Source organism: Herpailurus yagouaroundi, unplaced genomic scaffold (genome assembly GCF_014898765.1).
Source record: "Herpailurus yagouaroundi ecotype Mexico unplaced genomic scaffold, PumYag 250, whole genome shotgun sequence".
Taxonomy (NCBI): Eukaryota; Metazoa; Chordata; class Mammalia; order Carnivora; family Felidae; genus Herpailurus; species Herpailurus yagouaroundi.
The window spans coordinates 8535289-8560383 of NW_024412467.1; the positions used below are offsets into that span (position 1 = coordinate 8535289).

Genomic DNA, 25095 nt, shown 5'->3' on the forward strand with positions numbered 1-25095 from the left:
GGGGCGGCGCGGGCCCGGCGGAGGGAGGGGCGGCTCGGCGCCCGCGGTTTCCCGCCTCGGGAATGCCCGCAGCCGGAGGGAAGCCGTCCCCGGGGAGTAAGCGCTGCTGTCCCGGCCGCGGGAGGAGGCAACTTTGAGGTCGGGTTTCCCGCGGCCCCCTGCGTCCTGGGGCCGTGAAGGGTCGGGCAGGTCTCGGTGGCCGCCCCGTCCCTGCCGCCGGGGCCGAGGGGACCGAGACGTGTGGCTTTCTACCCGCCCGCAGGTCGACAGCATGTCCTCCTCGGGCCCAGCTGCAGAGGGAGAGGGAACCCCCGCCCAGCCCGCGTCCGAGAAAGAGCCCGAAATGCCCGGCCCGAGAGAGGAAAGTGAAGAGGAGGACGAGGACGACGAGGAGGAGGAAGAGGAGGAGGAGGAAGAAAAAGGTGGGAGAAAGTCGCGTCTCTGGTGATGGATTTCACAGAAAACCGTTTTCTTGCCTCCTTTTTTTGCGCCTGGAGACGCTGAATCGGAGGGATCTCTGGCGAGAATGTTGGCGAGATTTATCCCTTTTTGGTGTTGAGCAGTGGCAGAGAATTGGTGAATTCCGGTTGGTGGAAAATAGCTGTTAGCGTTGTTATTTACGCATTTGGGAGTTGCGGTTGACTTGTGGCCAGCAGTCTGCGTTCGTAACGTTTTCGTCATTTGACAGGACGTTTCTAAGTTTCAGATCTGTTTTTAACACTTGTTTGTTGGCTTTTGAAGTCGCTAGGGTTGCTGTTTTTAATTTCATCTTCTGCTAATTTAAGTACAGGTGTTTTGCCTTTTGAAGTTCTTGCGAGGTCTTTCCTGAAACCACACATGCAGACGTGAAGACGTTATTCATGCTAGTCCTGGAGATATTTTGACAACTTTTCATGCATCTGCTGAACTTCAGCAGAGGCCCTTTGCAGAGGCTTGGGGGAGTTCACTCTCACGGGGAAACACCAGTGAAAGCTGTTGCTGCTCGAGAAAGTAGTTAAATAGGAAAGCGGTGAACTGTGAAAGAGCTCCGAAACTGGTCTCAGTTTTGGAGTTGCAGGAGTGCACTATTAACCATTATTTGCCTGGAGGCCTGAAGCAGGAGGACCTTACCGGATGCGGGACTGATAGAGCATCACTTTCTCCATCATGCACGGGGCACTACCACTTCCGGGTATGCCAGGTTCCTAAAAGGTTTTCCAGTCACTTAAAAAAATCTGTATCACAGTTCTCTTAGCGTCCTTTGATGATATTAGGCCAATCCAGGTTTGTTTCATATGTGGCTCCAGCCAAACTTGGGAAGAAGTTTGAAGTGTTCTTTCCAAACCCGGGTTTAAGTGTCCCATTTCTTTTAAGCCTCAACCAGCCCCAGGTCAGCATTTTATATCTACGATCTGGGTTGAGATTACACGGCATGCCTTTTTCTTTGTTAGAAGTGGTAGGTGCTCTGAGATCGGAGCATTTCCACATTTAAGTACTGAAGTGGTTGGAGAAAATTATAAATTATTTTTAAGTTATTCACAATACAATAACTAAAAATTGGCTGCAGTATCTCAACTATTAGTCCAAAATTTTCTGAGTGTTTTTACCTCCGATTTTTTGTTTGTTGTTTAGTCTCTTTTTAAAGACCAAGTTTCTATACCACAGGGATGATGGATTCCTCTGTCAGGAAAAAAATTATAGAAATCGTGTAAAAATACTACCTGTGGTTGATACAGTAATGCTTAGGGGCCAGATGATCGTTCAGAGTGCGATTTTTTTTCCTCCAGAATTACCCCCAAGGAATTCTGTAGTTGTTTTAATTGATTATTCTGTTTCCTTCCTTTGACGTGTTTGTGGAGCAACTAAAATTGTGAAGGTTTTTATCCCAGTTAGCCCTGAAAATTTGATTGTACTCCTGGGGCATCTCAGAAACAGGACAGCGCAGTCTGCCAAAGAAGGGTGGACTTGACTTGGGTGGGGAGGGGCTAGTATAAAAGATGACTCTGAGGTTTGTGTCTTTGGCAGCTGAGCTGACAATATTACCATTTTCTGGAAAACCTAATTCACAAAGGTGAGCAAGTGTGGAGAGGATTCGGAGTTCTGTTTGAGCGCACTGAAGTTAGGTGCCTGGAGGACACGAAGTGGAGCTGTCCACTGGCGGCTCTGACAGTTGATGTGAAGCTTAGAAAGCTCTCGACTGGATGCAGATCTGGAGAGCCATTAGCTCATAGATGGTAATCAGAGGCAAGCAAAATGGTTTAAGTCAGTCAGGGTTTCAGCAGCAGGATAACAGGGATTGCTTTAGAGTGTGTTTTCTTCCCTCTGCACACCATTGCCAGAATATACCTGCCGGAATCCCTTTATCCTTACTCATTTTTTCTGCACAAATCCTTATGTCTCCAAATCTTTCAAAGCCACCTCCAAATGTTTTGATCGTTTTTCCTTAATCCAAAAATAATTACTGTGTTCAACTCGGAGAACTTTTATTTGTATCTTTCCTAAGGTGTGTATCACCTTCTCCTTGGAGTATATTTGTGACTAAACACCACCAGTAGACGTGATGTCTTTCAGGATATTCAGTATCTTCATCATCTGTTCATCTCCCCCCCCCCCCCCTTAGTATCTAGTGAGGCTTTGCACAAAACAAGCATTCAGCTGAATGAATGAAAGGACGTTCAGTGATAGAGTGTTCTCTTTTTTATCTGAATTTGTGTCAGTGGGTATAAATCATTTTAGAAATTTAAGTTTAAAGGTTTAAGTTTTTAAGTATATATGTCTTTTTTAATGTTTTTAAATGTTTATGCATTTTTTTTAATGTTTATTTTGAGAGAGAGAATGCATGCACAAAGAGAAAGGGTGCGAGAGAATCGCAAGCAGGCCCTCTGCTGATGAGCCCTACTTGGGGTTCGATCCTAGGAACCATGAGATTATGACCTGAGCCAAAATCAAGAGTCAGACGCTTAACCAACTGAGCCACCCAAGTGCCCCTCTAGCCTTTTTTTTTTTTAAAGCAGTCCACACCATAAACAGTTTAACTTTTTTAGAATGATTTATGATCACTGTTATAAACATTTACTGAACTACAAAATAATGTCCTCCCAGTCAGTTGCAGTAAACGTGAACTTGTAGAATTTTGCCCTATTTATAGCAACATTAGGCTGCTCTGCCTTAGCTAAGGTCCTTGTTTTTCTTTCGTCAGCTTGCTGAATTATTGCTTTCTTTGTATGTTTTTTGAAGTTCTTATAATCTCAGCCCAAGCTAGCTATTTGATGATGTATCATAAACTAAATTGCAATCAACAGAATTAGGTCTAATTAAAGAGTCGGCCTTGGTGATAGTTTACAAAGTGACTGGACTTTCATTAGCAATAATTGTAGTTGAATAAAAGTTTTTTGCTTTCTGATTTTTTTTTTTTTAAACTGGATCCCTTTGTGACTTGCCAGGCGAATAAAATGTTACTCTAAAAAAAAGATTTCAGTGATGTTGTTAACTTACTATTTTTCATCTCTCATTTGCTTCTCAAAACCATGCTCAGGAGAAGAGTAAAGTATTAGAGATTTCTGCAGTTTTTCCTTATATGTTTATCCAATAAAATTAATATGTTCTTTAAGCTTCTGGTTATTTAAGAAGTATTAAATTAATTTCTAGAAAAGAGTCTGATCGTGGAAGGCAAGAGGGAAAAGAAAAAAGTGGAGAGATTGACCATGCAAGTCTCTTCCTTACAGAGAGAGCCATTTACAATTGCACAAGGTAAGTTTATTCTGTTCTTTTCACTTGACACTAAAAATGTTTAAATATCAAACTTATGGTCAGCAGTGCTCAGTTTTTAGTGTTTACTAAGTAGTTATATATTAATGGTATAATTTCATTTAGTTTGCCCTATTGAGCAAAAGCTATAAATAAATTATGCTGTAAAAATAACCATCATTAAAATAACTGTAAATCTATTAACACATAATAGTGCTTAACTTTAATTATTACGGTGTGTTTTTTCCTAGGAAAAGGACAGAAACTTTGTGAAATTGAAAGGATACATTTCTTCCTGAGTAAAAAGAAAACGGATGAACTTAGAAATCTACATAAACTACTTTACAACAGACCTGGCACAGTTAAGACCTTTTTTATGTCTTTAATCTAGTAACATATTTATGTATTTGTGCAATAGAAGCATATAATTTTAGTTCTGGAAAGGACTTCGGCAATCAACTAGTTCAGTTTCTGTACCATACAAATGAACAAACTGAAACACACATTTATTAAATGATTTATCACAGAATACATAGTTGGATATTAGCAGTTAGGATTGTAATATCCAGGCTTTGTAGTATAGTTTTTATGCCAAACTGAATTTTTTTTTTTTTTCAACATTTATTTATTTTTGGGACAGAGAGAGACAGAGCATGAACAGGGGAGGGGCAGAGAGAGGGAGACATAGAATCGGAAACAGGCTCCAGGCTCTGAGCCATCAGCCCAGAGCCCGACGCGGGGCTCGAACTCACGGACCGCGAGATCGTGACCTGGCTGAAGCCGGACGCTTAACCGACTGCACCACCCAGGCGCCCCAAAACTGAATTTTTTTAATTGTGGTGATTTTAGTGATCTTTAAATGTATTAGAAGAAATTTATTATGGGAAGGTTTCCAGCTATTCAGAAAAAATGATAAAGTATAATTGTATCTCATTTTGAGCAAATATCTGATAAATTGGGTGGTAATTCTTTGGGGATTTGTTAAAACAAATCTATTTCATATAATTGAGGAAACTTTGGGTTTTGCAAGGACAAAGTGAAGTTTGATGTTAGAATCTTGTGTGTTATCTCATTTGATCTCACTACAATCTAATTTACACAAGTCTCATTACTGTTAAATCGTATAACTTTTGGATATTGGAGGTCTTCTGTTCTTTTCAAAAAATAAAATCCATGACTCTCTCATATAAGAAATAAATATTACTAGTAATGTGTATTTCTTGGGGAAAGGATCTTTTTTTAAGAAGTGACTTTCCACATCCCCTAATACTGTCAGATAACTTTTAGTTGTAGTTCTGTAATTGTCAGTAAAAATTCCCAGATGGAAATTTGTTCAATTCAAATTGTTATCTTTAAAGAATTAAATTTTTAAGCCTTTTATAACGTTAATATTTGAGTGACAAATACTATTTTCCGCTGTGAGTTAAGAAATGTTGGGGCGCCTGGGTGGCTCAGTCGGTTAAGCGTCCGACTTCAGCTCAGGTCACGATCTCGCGGTCCGCGAGTTCGAGCCCCACATCGGGCTCTGGGCTGATGGCTCAGAGCCTGGAGCCTGCTTCTGATTCTGTGTCTCCCTCTCTCTCTGCCCCTCCCCCGTTCATGCTCTGTCTCTCTCTGTCTCAAAAATAAATAAACGTTAAAAAAATAAAATTAAAAAAAAAAAAAAAGAAATGTTGAATAAACCAATACTATAACTGGGAAACAGATTTGAAAATACAAATGTTGGCTTTGAATTTTTCTTATGTACATTACTGGGTAATAAATAGCATTAATAATAAAGGAAACATTTTCAGGTGTCCTCATTAAAGAAGAATGTGGGTCAGTTCAGTGGCTTTCCATTTGAAAAAGGAAGTGTCCAATATAAAAAGAAGGAAGAAATGTTGAAAAAGTAAGTTATTTTTCAATGTATTGTGTTTTGATCAATGTATTTTGAGTTAATTTTTAAACATTTAAATAAGACCATCCAAACATTTTTAGTGGACTGCTAATTTTTTGCTTTTAATGCCAAGATCTTAACATTCTTTGTTAAGATCTTGGGATCTTTGTTAACTTGGGATATTCATTAGTTTCCCATAAGTAGTTACTGTTAAGATTATTGAAAACTCACTTTAAAAAATGCTTCTGTTTCTTAGAAGCATATGCAAATAAGTCATTCAGTTCAAAATTCAAGCCTTGGGAATAGAGTGAAAAATCCACCACCCTCCTTTATCTCCTGCCAGCCTTTCTGTTCCCCCAACTTGTAGGTACCATTTAAACTATTTTGAAAATAATCAATTTGATGAAAACGTGTTCTTTACCACAATGCAAGCAAGATGATATATTCTTAAGAGCTTTTGTTTATTAAATCCTTTATAGTTTAAAAATAGTAAATAATAGAGATGATTGTTCCTTCATCACAGTAGGAGTGCTGAGGGGAAAATCTAGTATTTAATCACTAACCATGTTTGGCTCCATAGCTCAGGGGTTAGAGCACTGGTCTTATAATCACCAACCAGAAAAATTAAGTCCATGAATTTTATAGTATTGAAAACTTCTTACGTTATTTTCTAGTGAATTGACTTAGTTTATTCCTTTACTACCTTTAAAAATTAGTAGGGGCACCTGGGTGGCTCATTCGGTTAAGTGTCCCAACTCTTGATTTCATCTCAGGTCATGAACTCCTGGTTCATGGGTTTGAGCCCTGAGTTGGGCTCTGCACTGGTATCTTGGAGCCTACTTGAGGCTCTCTCCTCTCTCTCTCTCTCTGTCTCTGCCCCTCCCCTGCTTGCAAGCACATGCTCATTCTCTCTGTCTCTTAATAAATAAACTTTAAAGGGGTGCCTGGGTGGCTCAGCCAGTTAAGCATCTAACTTCAGCTCAGGTCATGATCTCACAGTTTGTTGTTCAAGCCCCATGTCAGGCTCTGTGCTGACAGCTCGGAGCCTGGAACCTGCTTCAGATTCTGTGTCTCCTCTCTCTGCCCCTCCCCCCGCTCGTGCCCTGTCTCTCTCTGTTTCTCAAAAATAAATAGAAATGTTAAAAAAAAATTTTTTTTGGGGGGCGCCTGGGTGGCGCAGTCGGTTAAGCGTCCGACTTCAGCCAGGTCACGATCTCGCGTGTCCGTGAGTTTGAGCCCCGCGTCAGGCTCTGGGCCAATGGCTCGGAGCCTGGAGCCTGTTTCCGATTCTGTGTCTCCCTCTCTCTCTGCCCCTCCCCCGTTCATGCGCTGTCTCTCTCTGTCCCAAAAAAAAAAAAAAAACAAAAAAAAACACGTTGAAAAAAAATTTTTTTTTAATTTAAAAAGCTTAACTGGTAAATAGTATTTTCAATTTATTAATAATCCTATCTGGTTGTATTTTATACATTAATCAAGATTATTAGGAAAGTGCTTTTTATTGTTTTCTGGAAAGTACTTCCCATATTCAGAGAAACATTAGATGCTTTTTTTTTTTTAAAGGAAGGACTTATTTTTAACTTATTTATTTTGATAGAGAGCATGGGAGGGGCAGACAGAATGAGAGAGAATCCCAAGCAGTCTCCATACTGTCAGTGCAGATATCAGGACCGTGAGATCATGACCTGAGCTGAATTCAAGAGTCAGATGCTTAACCAACTGAGCCACCCAGGTGCCCCTGGGTTGGATGCCCTTTTTTTTGGGGTTTTTTTTTTTTTGTTTTTTTTTAGTGTTTGAGAGAGAGCATAAGTGGGTGAGAGACAGAGAGAGAGGGAGACAGAATCTGAAGCAGGCTCCACGCTCTGAGCTGTCAGCACAGGGCCCGATGGTGGGTCTTGAACCCACAACCGTAAGATCATGACGGGAGCTGAAGTCTGACTTGACTGACTGAGCCACCCAGGCGCCTACCCCCTGCCCCCATGCTTTTTTTAATGTTTGTAACTGAGCGACTGTGGTTAGCTATTGCCTTTATGTTGTGGAGAATGTTTATAAACTTTGCTACATAACAAACTTGGTTTCTTTCATTTTCTGTTTTAGGTTTAGAAATGCCATGTTAAAGAGCATCTGCGAGGTTCTTGATTTGGAGAGATCAGGTGTAAATAGCGAACTGGTGAAGAGGATCTTGAATTTCTTAATGCATCCAAAGCCTTCTGGCAAAGTGAGGACCAATTTTTACTATTTCAGTAATGAATCAGTTATAGTCTGTCCTTCCTTTCTCTTTTTATGGAACAGTTTAGTTTGTTAGCAGCATTGCTTCTCAACATTCAGTAGTGTCTTCTGCTTTCAAAGAACATGCACCAGTTTCATGATAGAAATAGCATAGGAGGCATATAGATTTGTCTTCTTATCAGATACAGAAGATAGAAGATTAAGAAAAATAATTATTAACTAAGTTAATGTCAAATGGACAGAAATGCAAACTAAGTATTCAGGGTTTTATATCTAGAAGGAACTGGAAGAAACAGGTTGAATTGAGGGTGAGGTGTTAGGCTGGATGGGGAACGTATGCAACCTTCAACCAGATGAGGAAAGATAAGATGGGCATATAGAACTGGGTATTTTCTAGACACTGGAATAATGGTTGGAAGTAAAATGGCCTTATACTTTCCCCCACTCTTCCTAAAATTCAGATTAGGTTTGCCTTAATTGTTTAACATAGGACTCGTTACTGACTTCAAATGTCTATTAAAGTATTACTTACCTGACTTTGCACTTTCAGTTTAAGTCTGTCACTAAATATTTTCATAATCTTCCTCATTTTGTTAGCAAAGAAATTGCGGAAAATTCTAGAGGACCTAGGAGTTCAGGGGAAAACCATCGGTGACGGAGGGGAGAGGGCATAAGGATTAGGAACCAGAAAATAGCTCTGGAACTTTGGTTTTATTTGCTCTTGGTATGATTTACCATTAGCTGGAGAAAGACAGATAAAGAATATTTTTGTCATATAGCTATAAATCCAAGGGCTATGGGGGTTTTTTGATTTGGTTTTGGGGTTTATGTGTTTTGAGTTTGCTTAAAAATGAGAGATTCCCTATTTTTTAAACTTTTACTATGGACAGACCTGTACTTCTTAAGAATTTCATGTGACAAATTGAATACCATTTTCCCAGAAGCCATTCAGAAGTTGTTTAGGTTTTGAGGGATATGTTTACATTCTTTTAATCAGTGATTTTGAATGTGTTGGTTTTAAGACCCAATTACCCTCTTAAAAATTAATGAGGACTCCAGAAGCTTTTGCTTATGTGGGTTATTTTGATATTTACTATGTTATAAAGTAAAACTGAAAAAAAATTTATTTTTTTGAAAAAATTTTAAATACCAGTAAGCCCACTACATGTTAACAAAAGTAATGTATTATATGAAAAATATACTTTCAACAAAACTAGAAGAATGGCATTGTTTTATATTTTTCCAAGTCTCTTCACGTCTGTCTTAAAAGACCACTATATTGTTATTTGCTCTGGATTTCAGTCTATCGCACATTGTTTTGCTTGAAGTATGTAAAGAAAATCCAGCCTTACCCAGTATGTAGTTAGAAAAAAAGAGTGTCTTTAAAAACTTTTACATAATTATGGATATTCTCTGATAGACCACCAGAACTCCACAGTGGTAGTTTATTAAAGGTTAGTTGTAATGTGGTCTCTGAAACCTGCATTCACCAGGTGGAAATTATTGATTTTTTCAATTGTGCAGATCTTCCAAATGTTGGCGCGTTTCCATTAAACACTGTCAAAAAGTCATTAATTAATAAAATCACTGTCTCATCAGAAAAACCTTTAGGTATTAGGAGGCTGTTAAGTTCATGGTTATGGACGTGAATTTTCCATATGAAGTTTTGAAATTTATTATTGGCAATAAATACCATCAGTTATTTTCTTTAAAGTGACAGGCTCACGTTCATTTTGAGAACATGTCTTTTAAATACCTAAATACTGAAAAGGCATACTTTGACGATTCTTTTACAAATGGTGTTTCATGAAAAAGGTGGCTGGCTCAGCTCCCAGCTCAATTGTGCAAGTGCTTTTTCTTGAGAAAACCAGTGAAGTTCAGTATGTGGCAAACGTGTTTGAGGTGTACCTCCCATTTTGTTACCCAGATGTCATAAAGTCACGTACTTAGAGGTTGAGAGTTAACATCACTAGTATTTATTGATTCATCAAGGACATTCTAAAACACCTTTTTCTTTTCACTTCTAGTGTGTGGTTATGAGAAATATAATGACTCCTAGCAGTTTGCTGCCTCTGCCTTGATTCGTACTAAAGTGCCAGCAATTTTACAACCATCTTTGCTTTTGCAGTCAGTACAAATATCAGTCAGTACAAAACACAGTGAAGAGAGAAAATAATGTCTTGATGTTATCATGAAAATAATTTTGATACTGTGGGCTTCTAAAAGGGTCTCAGGAAACCCTACGATCCATGAACGGTATTTTGAGAACCACTCTTTCAGTCTTTCTTATGGAATCTAACTCTTGTATCCACTTTTCATATCTGCTTCTGTGATGATTACTTCTTAATCTATTGATATCAATCTCAAGTTATTTTCTGTACTACCTACGTTTTTGTCATTTAAGAAAAACACTACAAACTCATTAGTAACTAATTTTTGTCCCCATAGTAATAAAATTATTGAATTAACATTGTTTTACTATCTTTTTTTTGTTATACTTCTAGTTTGATTATTTTTCAGATTTTGTTTCCAACAAGTGATGATGCTGTTGACACTGGGTTCTGGTTAAGGTTTAACTGTTTTTAGGACCAGTACAGGAAGGCTCTAAAATATTTATATATTGCTGCTTCTTTATTTATCTTTGGAAGTTGCATTTTCTTGATTGGTTACTTGAACGGTTTAACATTCTTTCACTTTCCTGTGTAGATTATCCTGCACCCATCCAGTCTTCTCCTTTACTAATTCCTTATATAGATTATATTCTTACTGCCTGTATCTGGTTCCTGAACTGAGATAGTAAGGGATACCACACTTTTCTAATATATTTGAGTCCTGGATTTCATATATTGATTGAATAGGGAGTTTGGACAATCAGAGTCACCTTTTCTCCAGAATTTATCTAAATGGATTTGGTTCCTGGTAGTAGCTGGTAATTGTAACAGGTTGCATAACAAGGATATCCATATACGTTCAAGGAAGTTTTTTTATAGAAACTTACAGAGAACCCCTCTGAGAAATATCAGTGGTCTACTAACTTAATTTTTTTTTTTAATTTTTTTTAATGTGTATTTATTTTTGAGAGAGAGAGTGTGATTTAGGGGAGAGGCAGAGAGAGAGCGAGACACAGAATCTGAAGCAGGCTCTAGGCTCTGAGCTGTCAGCACCTGAGCCGAAGTCAGATGCTTAACCAACTGAGACACATAATCACCCCATACTAACTTAAAATTTCTGAACTGACGTAGATTGGCTGTAGGCCAGTCAGCCTTTAGGAAGAATAGGTTGTTTGGGCAGCTAGAGGCTATCTTATGGATTGTACATAACCTGAGAACAGAACATACACAAAACAGCCACCTTATTCTTAATTTTTGTGTAGGTGACAGTGACCCCTAGACTGGAAGTTTCTAGGAGAGAAAGAACCTGCGGTTCTGCCAACTTCATGAAAGATAGTGCCTACAGTTACCACTAACATTTATATAACTGTATATCATAAGGTTATGTTGTGGGATTTTCCTTACAATTTCTGCTTATTGCAGAAAATAACAGGAAAAAATAAAAATAGTAGATACCTATAATTCGGAAATAATTTTAATTCCTCAGTGTATATATTTTCAGATCTTTTATGCAAGATTTTATGGTTTTCAATTTCAGAAGTTAGCAAATACTCCCCTAAGAAAGCATTTAAGAATTAAATTTGCTGGTTAATATGATCAAATTGTTTCTTCACATGGTCTCTGCTTTTTAAATATGCATGCTTTAATTGAATATCAAAGTAATAGCAGTACATGTATTTTGTGTTTCTTAATTAGTTTCATAATTAACATACCCAACACTAATTGCATATTTAGAGTCAATGAGAATATAAACCTGACATTAGCAAAAGTAGAGCCCAGAGGTAATATGAATACAAACTATATAGTTCATAAATTCAGGATGTGTAAAGTGAGGTTTTATTTCCTTTATGGATGGTTCTAGTCTTTGATTAGAGCATCCCCTAAAGCAAGAAGCTCCTCTGGCATGGCCATTAATGCTTACAAGGAATGAAATGAATTGTAAGTCTAACTCAAGATATTGCCCTTGACCACATGTAAGTAACTCTCTGAGCTTAATCTAGTGTGTACTTGGGCATCTAATCCTAGTCAGAACACAGAGTATGTGTTTCAGCATTTGGAAAGAGTCTTGCCTAGGTGTGAGAACACAAATGAAGGGGTATTGGTAGTTCAGACAGAAAGATTTACTTGATACATTAAAGATGAATTGTTGTCTGTAAAGCTGCTAAGTTTGGCAATATCCCCTGAGATGGAACAAGAAGAATAATTGAGTTGAGAAGTAGTTACCAAAAATGATTCACTTGGAAATATAATAGCCCATTGTTGTTATCTTTATTGTACACAGCCATTGCCAAAATCTAAGAAAACTTCTAGCAAAGGCAACAAAAAGGAACGGAACAGTTCTGGAATGGCAAGGAAAGCTAAGCGAACCAAATGTCCTGAAATTCTGTCAGATGAATCCAGCAGCGATGAAGATGAAAAGAAAAACAAGGAAGAGTCTTCAGATGAAGAAGATAAAGAAAGCGAAGAAGAGGTAAAACGTTGGGTGTTTGTGGGTTTTCTCATTTCTTTCCGTGGGAGAGTTAAATATTCCTGTCTTATGATAGGTATAGCCAGAAAACAGATTCTAGAAACTATCTACCGTATTGGTTGTTTTTAGTTACAAAGACAGAGAAATATTTAAGTATAAATTCTTTCCCTTATGGAGCTTTTGGTTTTATGGCCATGTGAGAGCTTGGGAGTTGGAAGAGTGAGGTTGGTGTGGGCTGGACTTGAACTGGACCTTGAAGATTAGAGTAGATCAGTGGGAAGTGGAAGAGTGTGTGCACGGAGCCATTTTATTCTGTTTTATGTAGAAAGCAAGGGGTTTAAGAACCACCAGTTTTTCTCAACTCATTGGGGATGATTTAATGATCATAATAGCATTTGAGTTTTATTTGGTGGGTGGGCAAGTTTTGTACCACTTAGGAATCCCTGCCATTTTCTTTTACTTGGGAATATCAGTAAAATTTTGAGAGCATTAAGTTTCCCAAGTGAAACTTTAGGAAAAGGAGAGCTCTGAACCATTTAAAGAGTTAGCCTATACCCTTTCCTTGATATGTAGCTTCAGTCAAGGAAGGGACTTATTATTGCTAATAATGTTTTGATAGAGACTCTTTTTTACTTTGTTTTGGTGTCCCCTTCAGTGGTCAGAATTTGCTCTGTAAGTTGGGTCATCTCCTTTGTCTTATTTAGGGACTTGATTAATTGGCTTGACTTTTTCGACCAAGATGATTCTTTTTTGTGGAGGGCTATCTGGTGCATTATAGTATGTTTGCCCACTAGAGGACAGTAGCATCCCCCCCCCCCAACTTCTAGTTATGAAAATCAGAAATATCTGTAGACATTGCCAAATGTCCCGGTGGGGCAGGACAACCTCCAGTTGATAACTACTGGATTACAAGGAATAAAGATGTGATGAACTGAGTGTGTATTTGTTTTTAGGTACTTAAATCCATGATTATTTTAATGTCAAATTTTTAAAGATTTCTATAAAGCTAAGTATAAAGTGCTTCATAACTTAAAAAAGAATATTACAAATCTAGCAGGTGTTTCATAATATATTTTTGGTGTGAAGGAAGATGAATAATCTTAGCCCTAAAGTTTTTATGGAATAGATTTTAAGGACATTAGGAGGGAAGCATGTTTGTTTATATGTGGATGTATAATAATAGCAATTTTGCAGTAATATTCTTCAATAAATTTTGGGTTACGACTACATGTATTCACTATGCTTCCTAAAACCTTTAAAAAAAATTTTTTTTTTAGTTTTTTTTATGTTTATTTAGTTTTTGAGAGAGACAGAGCACAAGTGGCAGAGGGGCAGAGAGAGAGGGAGACACAGACTCCAAAGCAGGCTCCAGGCTCTGAGCGGTCAGCATGAGCATGAGCTTTGGAAACAATCTAGGTACAAATTCCAGCTCTACCTTCAAGAATGATTTTGGGCAGATTACTTATAAAGTCTATACCTCAGCTTCTCATTTATAATATGGGGTTTATGGCAGTACCAGTCTTAAAGGGCTGTATTAAATGACTTTATTTAAAGCACTTAAGAGCAGTGCTTGGCAAAGGTACTGTATGTAAGTATTAGCTGCTACTATTACTTTTGTCATATGTAATATTCCTAAATTTAATTTTCCTGCCATTTAATGACTAAGGTGTAGGTTAAAAAGTGAGGGTATTTTATACTCATTTTCACTTGTTTTCCAGATTACTGTCCCATTGTTCCAAATAGAATTCTTTGAATCTTGTGAATATAAATGACCCCTGATTGATTTGTAATCATATTGGTTCCTGGATAATGATCACAAGTGGAACTTGTCCTAATTTTAAATCAAAGCCTTTCTACAGTGTCATTAAAAAAGGATTTTGTGCTAGAAACCCAGGTTAAATGGTGAAAAGCCATGTAGGAGAAAAAGAAAACTAACAAACTTCATAAAATACAATCCAATAGAATCTGGACTGAGAATTGCTTTTTTTAAAATTTTTTTCTTTTTCTGATAAGTCTCCCTCCAACAACCATACAATTATTCATTGCTCTAAAGGATATTTCAAATTTAGGACTATACTCCTCAAAAACTTTATTACTGATTCTGTTCCTGCGAAAGGCTCTGATTGCCTTTGAAAGGTAAGTATTAGCAACAGGAGCAGTATTTCTCTGGTAACTGTGTTTTCCCTTTACTCTTTCATTTTTTCGAGGACTGAGATAAGTGGCAACCTTGTTAGGGACTTCATAAGTGGCAGTATTTTTGATTATTATGATGCAAGGACCTCTTTTTTTAAGAGGTCATAAAGAAGATTGATAGGTTGATTGGAAAAGTTGTGGACTACCTGTAGATAGAATTATTTTGCAGATTCTTTTCATAGAAGATTACTAAATTAATATTACTTATTCTTATTTTTTGAGACAGATTTTTCTTTTATAAATAAAAGATTTCTCCCCCATTAACATTAGATTCTTGGAATAAGTAACTATGAATGTGGTTAGATTAATCTTTTGTTTCCTCTGTAAATTGAGGGCTTTGGACTATTTATAATCTAGATCATATTGCTAAAGTCAGAACTCTTACTCAAGCAGAAATCCAGTTCAAGTTACAGTTGTCTATTGACCAGTTATGTGAGGTTGAGTGTTAGTCACCTGCTCGTGACTCATAGTTAGCTGTGTGGAAGACTAGGATATTTAAAAGTAAATTTATTATTTCTTCACTGTAGGATTGAAGTCACTGAAAACCACATGGTTGAAACAGAATTGGCAGGTTTTTTAAAAAGTCTTCTATAGGAAAACGTGTCACACTTATCATGTTAGCCAATAATTGCTAAAAAATTTTGTTGGAAGTTCTCTGTACCTACCTGTAGCTCTATTTTTGTGATAGGTAGTTCATGGTTCACAGCGGTTTTTAATCCTCCTTTTCTTGAGAAGTAATTCAAATAAGTTGCTCTTTCTTTCCAAGAATGACTTGGGTAGTAATTCGTTTATAAAAGGGCCACTTTAAACTTCTTTATCATTTTGGTTCTTGGAAATTTGCTTAATTAGGTCAGTAGAATTGCTTAATTCTAGAATTAGGAAATTTGTAGATGAAGTTTCTTAAAAATGAGGGAATAAGAAAAATGACAGGTTTAGTTATTTTCTATAAACTTACTCTGAAAATCATGTGGCTCCCATACTGGATTAGCTACTTTCAGGGAAGATTGCTAAAATGAGCCAGTGAGCTTAAACCATGCTTAGGTATGCCGTTTACCATAAGCGTTAGACCTTAGGCACAGAGAAGTTATTGGAGAGTACAGAAAAAGAAGCAATGCTTCCCATTGGAGAAAACAGTTCTCATGATCTCTTAGACCCTTAAAAGCATACTTGATTTTTTAAAGTTTTATTGTAATACATCTTCAGTTTTGGCTTATTAGTGTTTTTATAACACCTTCTTATCACTAGAAATGTATACAACAAACTGAATTATTACTTAGTATTTAGAATTTATCTGAACCTTCCCATATGTATCAGGAATGTCTCCAGTTGCAAACACTTAAAAACCTTACTAGTAATGTCCAAAACAGGAATTCCTTTTTCTTCCATGACAAGAAATCCACAGACGGGCAATTTGGGGCCAGTACAACAGCTCAAGAAAGGTTGTCAAGAATTTGAGTATCCTCTTTATTCCTGAGCCACCATCTTCATAAGGGGCACTTAACCTCATGATCACAAGATGGTGCTTTTACCTTAAGGCACTGAATCCCTGTGGCAGAGAGAAGAGCAAAGAGCTTTCTTCCAGTAATGTTTCACTTTGTTGTTTTTTGCCCCAGAAGGGATTCCTTTTATCAGACATCTCCGTGTACATTGCCTTGGCCAGAACTTTGTTACTTCTCTACCTCTAACTGCAGGGGAAGCTGTGAGATCCATGTGTTAGCTTTCCTGAGTCTGGGGGGGAAGGAGGCATCCTGCAGTGTCAGCCAGATCAGAGACACTTTGAATTCTAGCATTTGGTAAATTTCTATATTTGTACCATTCAGGGAATTATTTGGTGGTAGTGGGAGGGTGAATGCAAAAGTTTTGTTAGTCCTTAATTATGTTCTAAAATATAAGAACCCCCTCCCCATAATAATTTGATCAGAGGAATTACAAAACCATATAAACTATTAAAATCTTTCATTGGAAGGCAAAGTTAATAATCATCATAATAAAATCTTGAACTTGCTTTCATAATCTTTTGTGAACTATATTAAGGCTTGCACATTCTTTACTCTTGGCACTCTTGAGTTTTCTCAGCCAAGTTGTTAAAAGAATAGTGTATTTTAAGCTAATTTTTATTTTGTTCATCTGTTCACCCAGTACAACCTTTCTGCTGTGAGGACAGGATTCTGGCTCTGTGACAGGCGTCTTTTTTGGAGACCCTCCTTCAAGAGCCCTGCTGCCTATAAAAGATAGGTAAGCCTTTTCTCCCAAGATTTTTTTTTTTTTTTTGCCTTCCTTCAAAAAGTGCTTGTGTCATTCCTCTGATTCTATACCTTCATGGTTACCAGAGATCATGGAAAATCCTCTTCAGATTTTTAAAAATTTATATTATTAATCTTTTACAAATTTAGATTATAGTAAATGGTACTATCTGAAATTAATGGCAGCTGTCAATTTTTATGTTTCCCATTAGCACATCGAAACTTCCTACAATGCTAGATGGCTCTGATTGAACTACTCACAGCAGATTCAAAATAGCAAGCCAGAATCTTAATAAATCCCGTGACAACTTGGACACTAGCCTTCATTTTTTTAAAAATTTAACCACCTAATTTTTTCCCATATATTTTGAATAAAAAATTCAAGTTTTGGCTCCTATTTGATTAAATAACTAAATGTTAACTCTGAGTACCTCCAACATTTTTCCTTTGTAATGACATATAATGTGTTTTGTTATAATTACTAAAATTTTCAAAAAAATTTTGTTTATTCATTTTTGGAAGACAGAGACAGAGCCCAAGCAGGGGTGGGGTGGAGAGAGAGGGGGACATAGAATCTGAAGCAGGCTCCAGGCTCTGAGCTGTCAGCACAGAGCCCTATGCGGGACTCGAACTCATAAACTGTGAGATGGTGACCTGAGCCAAAGTCGGACACTCAACCGACTGAGCCACCCAGGTGCCCCTTATTTTCATAATATTTTAAGAGAGATTTCAAAGTAAGGGTTTCTCATGTTATCACTTATATTATTCAATTTAATAAATTGGGAGTGCACTAAGTGCTGTTGAGGTTCCAGAAAATATTTTCTACCCAGATGCCATTTGAATGGTACATGATAAAGGATTCCAAAAGAAAGTGTCCCTGTCTATTGCCGAGGGAAAGCTTTGGAGAGAAATGGCAGAAATACCTGTTGAAATTGACCTTTGGGAATAAGAAAGGAAAGTTGTGAACAAAGATGGGGAGCAAGAAAGTCCAGGGTACCTGTGACATACACACTTGTTTGTGGTTGGGTGGTGTGTCCAGAAGTAGAGCAATGAGAGCAGAAGCCAGAGCAGGGCACACAGAAGCCAGACTGTGGAGAGCCTGTGAGCTTGGGCGTTTTCGTATGAGTAATTGATGAATCATTCTCGCTCATTCAAAATGATTGCCTTATTCTACCTGAATTTTGCCAAGTGTTTGGCTGAGTAGGGGGGAAGAAAGAGACCTGGCCTCTGTCTTCCAGAACAGTCTGCCTGAGGAGAGGTACCCCTTGTTCAATAAATGTTTATTGGCAAATATAAGGAAACTTACTGAGAGTCAGCTGTGTGCCGTGTACTTCACGTCGTGCATCTACGTGAGTCTTGACTCCAAGAGAGAGGATGATATATCCTCATTTTTGTATACCTCAGGGTTAGAATAAACATGTCCATATGTATTTTGTTAGTATTCAGGTACTCCTGACACACAGTATTACGTTCGTTTCAGGTGTACTCTTAAGGTTTTTTAATGTATTGTCCATATTACTCTTTCCAGGGCTGCTAGTTTATATGCGTCTGTCTTCAGAGTTGTCTGTAAAGAACTACTGATTTAGATTCAAATTTGAATTTAAGCAATAGCTTTAGATAAGTATATATCCACTTCTGCTTATAAAAACTGAACTAAAAACTATTGACATAAATATAGAACTTGAGAAATTATCCTTTTGATTAATTTATGTAGTTCCTGCCTTTTCCCTACATATCTCCAGTCATATATAATCTAGACTAGGAATGGCAAACTATGTATGGCCTATACACCAGATCCAGCCTGTGGTCTGGTTTTGTACAGCCTAGAAACTGAGGATGGTTTTTTCCATTTTTGAAATTTGTTAAAACAAAAAATGAAAGTTGGAACAGTAAGCACATTTAGCCAGCAAAGCCTAAATTACTTATTCTCTGGCACTTTATAGAGAAAGCTTGGTGGATTCAGACTATAAATGTATCTTTTATCGTAGAAGTTTATAACTAGGGGCGCCTGGGTGGCTCAGTTGGTCAAGTACCCGACTTTGGCTCAAGTCAGATCTTGCAGTTTGTGAGTTCGAGTCCCATACCAGGCTCTGTGCAGACGGCCTGGAGCCTGCTGCAGATTTTGTGTCCCTCCCTTTCTCTCTGCCCCTCCTCTACTCATGTTCTAGCTCTTTTTCTCTCAAAAATAAACATTTAAAAAAAAACTAAAAAAAATAAACATCACTAGGTGAGTCTGCTGAGAGGCTTTCAGAAAACATAGGTGCATAGGCCTCACCCTTGATGAGTTTATCTATTGGTCTCTTTTCCTCTCTTTCATATACAACCTGTATACGTAAATAGTGCCAGAAGACCGTTATAGTAAAAAAATCAAGAAGTTTGGCTAACTGCTATTAGTAGCAGCGTGTGGCAGGCATAGCAATGCTAGTGAAACAGTCTCAGGGCTGGAATAGATCTTTAACAGTTACCTAATATCCAGAGACCTTTTCCCATCTTAATCTTCCAAGTAAATTGTGTAGTACCTACTAAGTGCCAGTCCTAAGCCCCGCGCTGGAGATCAAGAAACAAATAAGACAGGGTCTCTGTTCATCAGCTGGTAGAAAGGGAGAGGTCAAAGATGAGGAGGAAAGAAGTCCATAGAGTATAACTTAAGAGCCAGAAAAGAGAGATGGACAAGATCATGTAGAAGCTCAGAAGATTTTAAAAGAGTATTTACCTCTTTGTAGGGACATGTGGGGAGCAAAGATCCAGACAGGAAAGCTTCACAGGAGGTAACAATTTGATCTGACCCTTTAAAGGATGAACAAGAGAGGTTGGCAGAGTTAAAGAAAGATTTGGTAGAAACTATTTACACAACATCGGATTATACCAAGACCCATCTTAGCTTTGAAACAATCTAAAGAAATGATCCTGGAGCCCCCACTAAGTTTGGAGGGTAAAGGCCAGAGAAAGCCCTAGTACAGATTCGGTGAGCCTTTGTTGTCATTTTGCATTTTCTGCCAACATTTCTTACTCTTTGTTCTCATTGGTAACATTTGTATGTAATGGAAAAAGTTAAATTTAACAGTATAAATAGGTTATGATCTCGCCGGCTTATTTTTGTCATATCAACTCTGGCTTAGATGCATAGGTACATTACCCGTTTCTGTAAGCAGGTAATCTAGTAGGAGGCACACTGGGCTTAATGTGCCTCTTGCTCCTTAACTAGTTATAAGGCACTGGCTCTCTTAATTGCTCAGATACATTTTCCTCATTTGTAATAAAATAAACTGTTTTGTATTTGAATTTTTTTTTGCTTTTTTTTTTAAGCTCATATAAGACCGTGTATGTGGAGCAATACTATACAAATTTTTCTTTTTCTTTTTCCTTTTAATTATGTTTTAACCACATCCTGGGTTCAGAGTAGAAGTAGTAAACTAGATCCTGTAAACAATACAGAGATGAATGTGACAAATACTTAAATGGCTGCTTTATGTCAAACTTTTTTTTAAGTTTATTTATTTATTTTGAGAGAGGGAGAAAAAATCCCAAACAGGCTCTGTGCTATCAGCACAGAGCTCCATGTGGGGCTTGATCCCGTGAACCATGAGATAGTGACCTGAGCCAAAATTAAGAGTCGGATGCTTAAATGACTGAGCGCCCCTGCACCAAACATTTTTAAGGTAGCCAGGTGTCTTTTCTCATGGAAATTGTCAAATACAACTTTAAGAAACTTGTGATGTGGTGGGAAAAGACTGTAAGTAACTAGGTTAATAAATCTGTATATTAAATGTTTTCTCTGCTACCTTATATTTGTTTACTTACTTGATCTTTAGAACAATTCTACAGATATAGCCACAGTTCATCAAATCCCCGATGCCTATAAGGCATCATTTTAATGTAAATTACAAAATGCACCCCAATATCTGAGATGAGAAAACGTGAAAAAAAAAGTGGTAAATTCAGCAAAGTCTGGTATTATTACCTCCATTTTACAGATGAGGAAACAGGCACAGGGAAGGAAGGTAAGTGATTTGTTTGAGAATACAAAATTGGTCAGTAGTGGAGTCTGGATTTGAACCAGGAAGTTTGGCTCTGAAACCTGTGTACTGCTTCGCATGAAGTAGGGATACATGAACTATAGGCCAAGTAGTGTGGGACCACAGATGAATCAATTGGTGGTGGTGCAGTGAGAGATTCAGAGGGGACTGTTAAGCTGGATTTAGACTCATAGGTGAGAGTTTCCTATGGAGAGGAGGGTGTGAAAGTAATGAGGACTTGAAGCTTCCTGTAAGGTGTAAATGGGCCCTCTCTCACTCTCCTTTCCTCTCAGCTCACCCAGGGCCTCTTTCCTTTACCTCCAAAATACCAGGTTATCCACAGTTAACCTTACCTGCCAAAAATCGCCCATTGTGTCCCCGTACCCAGGTCCTCTGAGATACCCCATTTAAAAAAAAAAATTTTTTTTTTTTAAATTTTATTTTTGAGAGAGAGAGAGACAGAGTGCAAGTGGGGGAGGGGCAGAGAGAGAGGGAGGCACAGAATCCGAAACAGGCTCCAGGCTCCGAGCCATCAGCCCAGAGCCTGACGCGGGGCTTGAACTCACGGACCGCGAGATCGTGACCTGGCTGAAGTCGGACGCTTAACCGACTGCGCCACCCAGGCGCCCCTAAGATGCCCCAGTTTTAAAAGTTAACTTCCTCCTATTCATACCTAAAACTTACCAGAGCAGCTGAGGTGAATGATTGTTAACATCTGCAAGGCTAACATACACATGTGAGTTTCTCTGCCTCCGCTGTTTCCCCATGTCAACATTTACTGGTCTAAGGAAGATGTTTTACTGAATTCCTACCTTCAGTTCGCCACAGAAAAACTTGTAACTGGTTACTAAAGATAAGTGAAATCCGTTGTAAATAACATAGTTTGTTATTACAGGGATGGGTGTTTGTGGGGGTCCAGTCATGTCTACCAGAATGCAATGAAATAAGCATGATGCATCGTGGTTAGTTAACACGGGTGTCATTGAGACTGTCTTACTGCTTTTGTTCTATTTATCTATTCTTTGTATTGACCTTTTAAAGAAAACTTTAAAACTTCCAAGTTACTGCATTTACTTAATGAAAGAATTTCCTTACAAAAGGAAGCTCTCATAATAGCAATAATAGCTAATATTTATTATCCATTTCCTGTGAGCCTGGTACATTAAAAGTGTTCTACATGTATTAATACATTTACTCCCCCAAAGACATGAAGTAATGATATTTCCCTTATTTTGTAAATGAGGAAACTAGGGCCCAAAGATACATTGGGGCCAGAATTTGAAATTAGGATGCTTGCCCTCAGAGCCCACACTCTCCTCTGTTAGGTTTCTGTAGTGCTTGTGACAGTATGTTTGCAGTTTTTCTCTTAACTTAATAGGCTAGTTGTCCACTTAAAAAACTGTGGAAACCATCCCTGCTAGATGATGATGTTAAATATAGAAAGAAGCATTGTTTTAATCATGTTTGTCCAGTGGTAACATCTTGTGGAGATGGCTTGATTACCCTTTATTTATCACTCTAAATTCTCATGCTTTTCAAACTGTCACTACTCCAAGGTTGCAGGTTTTAAAATGGTGCCATAAAAAAATAATAATAATAAAAAAATATATAAAAAAAAATAAAATGGTGCCATATTATCTAAAAGTATTTGAAGTTGTAATGATAGCTGTAAATCCTGGCCTGAAAAGGCTCTGGAAGTATTTTTTTTTTTTTTTTTTTTAACGTTTATTTACTTTTGAGACAGAGAGAGACAGAGCATGAACGGGGGAGGGGCAGAGAGAGAGGGAGACACAGAATCTGAAGCTGGCTCCAGGCTCTGGGCCATCAGCCCAGAGCCCGACGCGGGGCTCGAACTCACAGACTGCGAGATCGTGACCTGAGCTGAAGTCGGACGGTTAACCGACTGAGCCACCCAGGTGCCCTGCTCTGGAAGTATTTTAAGTACCTGCTTCTAATTATCTGATTTGGATGAGGATGAAGTAATAATGCTTCTAACGTGGTTATCCCTTGCTCATTTTCCTCAACCCTTTCTGTAATAACTTTCTTATAAAATCTTTTAATCACCTACAGATCCAGATTTTATTAAATTTTGACTAAAGAGTGATACATCACAGTGATGATTCTTTTATTCTGTGTATTAAGTGTATCACCAGATCTTACAAAGTTTTAGTATTCCCTTTCAGAGCCTAGTGTGGTTCTTATGAATTGGGTAAACGCTGAATAAAACTTAGTTTAAGTTAGAGAATTGATGACCTAGTGATACCTTTCCCGCAACCTCCACTAATTCTTAATTCCTCAAAGAATTAGGAAGTAAGCAAAAATGGCCTTAAGTAGCAAACATCCATAGGTAGAACTTATATACTTTACTTACATAAAGCATTTCAGGGGCGCCTAGGTGATTCAGTCAGTTAAGCATCAGACTCTTGATTTTGGCTCAGGTCATGATCTCCCAGCTCATGAGATTGAACCCCGTGTCAAGCTCTGTGCTGACCGCACAGAGCCTTCTTGGACTTCTTTCTCCCTCTCTCTGTCCCTCCCCTACTTGTTCTCTCTCAAAATAATGAGCTTTAAAAAAGAAAAAAAAAAGCATTTTAGCCCCTTGTCACCTCTCAGATGCATTTTTTAAGTGGTACTTAAACCAGACAGATTGGCAAGGTCCCAGCCCCAGCCAACAGTATGTTATTGAGGTGGGACAGGGCGATAATGATGGTGGGCCGATACGAATATGTAGTAATGGCAGTGTGGCAAGAGGAAAGACAAATACTCAAATCCAAACTGCACTTAGAAATAGCTTGAGCCCACTTTAATCTTAGATTGGTCTATACACTTTATCGTTTTTTTAAAAAGGAATTATGATAATCAAATTGTAAAACATTTGGAGAGACATTCTGTCAAAAGTGATTTGCGGTATTTTGGGTATGTAAAGATGAGATTTTAGGTTATCTTGAGGCATTTGCTTTATATAAGTTGCTTTTACTTTGGGAAAGTTAATTAAATGACTTAATGTTCCCTAATTTCAAAGACCCTGTTTGAGACAAAGTATAAATTATAATTGTGTCATTTTAATCTATCCATGTGTATATACTTTGTTTTTGTTTTATCAGCTGTTGAGTTAGTGTATAAGAAAACAGGTTCTGGAGTTAGATCTATTTGAATCTCACTATTTTGTTATGTGGCTGTGAACAGAATACCTCTTGAGCCTTAGTTTCCTCATATATTCATGAAATAGTTAACTGAGCAACAACTGTGCACAGTGATATTTAGGGGTTAGGGATATTAACAGTGCACTTAAGAGTGTCAAAAAAAAACTTCTGTCCTTGTGGAACTTCCATTCTAGCTGGGAGAGACAATAAAATAATAACATTTATATTCTAAAGGTTTTTTGTTTTGTTTTTTAAGATTAAGGCAATGCATATAAAGTTTCCTATCTATACTTTGTGATAAATCAGGGCATCTTATATTTGGTGTTTGATTCTTCTCGTGACTGGTTTCATGTTGGGATACAGTGAAGTTTGTTGAGTGTATTGGTTATCTAAAAAATTGATAATTAGTAATTTTTCATTGGAGATGTTGAGTACATTAATTTTCTCTAATTTTGCTGGGTACAGAGGATTTAGAGAGATGGCATCAATATATGTTCTTTGCTTTCCTTTCTAACAGCCACCAAAAAAGACCTCTAAAAGAGAAAAACCTAAACAGAAAGCCACTTCCAAAAGTAAGAAAACTGTAAAAAGCGCTAATGTTAAGAAGGCAGATAGCAGCACCACCAAGAAGAATCAAAACAGTTCCAAAAAAGGTAGGTTAGAAATGACACCTTTTCAACAGCTCTAAAGATCTAATTCATATGATATAAGCGTTTTGAAGTGTGTTTGGAAATTAAACTGCAAAGAAAATTTGGAGAAAGTGGTATACCAGTTTTTTATGGTTACAGTTTTTCAGAATTGACAAATTTCAATGCATGTTTTATAAGTAATTTATTGAGTAGTGATTTATAATTTTATGTAATACTCCTTTGAAAATCTAATGAATGCTTGTCTTACTTTCAGAAAGTGAATCTGAGGACAGTTCAGATGATGAACCTTTAATTAAAAAATTGAAGAAACCTCCTACAGATGAAGAGTTAAAGGAAACAGTGAAGAAATTACTGGCCAGTGCCAACTTGGAAGAAGTCACAATGAAGCAGATTTGCAAGGAGGTAATTGGACAAATACTTGGATCATTTTGCTTTTATTTGAAA

At 37.6% G+C, this 25095-nt stretch overlaps 1 protein-coding gene across 4 annotated transcripts in view; it reads left to right on the forward strand.

Annotated features, from left to right (window-relative positions):
- Positions 1-25095, forward strand: part of DEK (DEK proto-oncogene) — a 31359-nt gene that overhangs the window by 524 nt on the left and 5740 nt on the right. Inside the window, exons 1-9 of one of the 4 annotated variants that reach the window (XM_040460531.1) lie at positions 21-138; positions 263-422; positions 3628-3729; positions 3978-4087; positions 5520-5614; positions 7697-7817; positions 12221-12409; positions 24519-24654; positions 24905-25053. In XM_040460531.1, coding sequence (XP_040316465.1) covers positions 272-422; positions 3628-3729; positions 3978-4087; positions 5520-5614; positions 7697-7817; positions 12221-12409; positions 24519-24654; positions 24905-25053 — 1053 coding nt within the window. In that variant the 5' untranslated portion in view covers positions 21-138; positions 263-271. Of the gene's footprint in view, positions 1-20; positions 139-261; positions 423-1131; positions 1172-3627; positions 3730-3977; positions 4088-5519; positions 5615-7696; positions 7818-12220; positions 12410-24518; positions 24655-24904; positions 25054-25095 lie in introns of those variants that run through there. The other 3 variants (XM_040460532.1, XM_040460530.1, XM_040460534.1) reach the window with 3 other exon arrangements.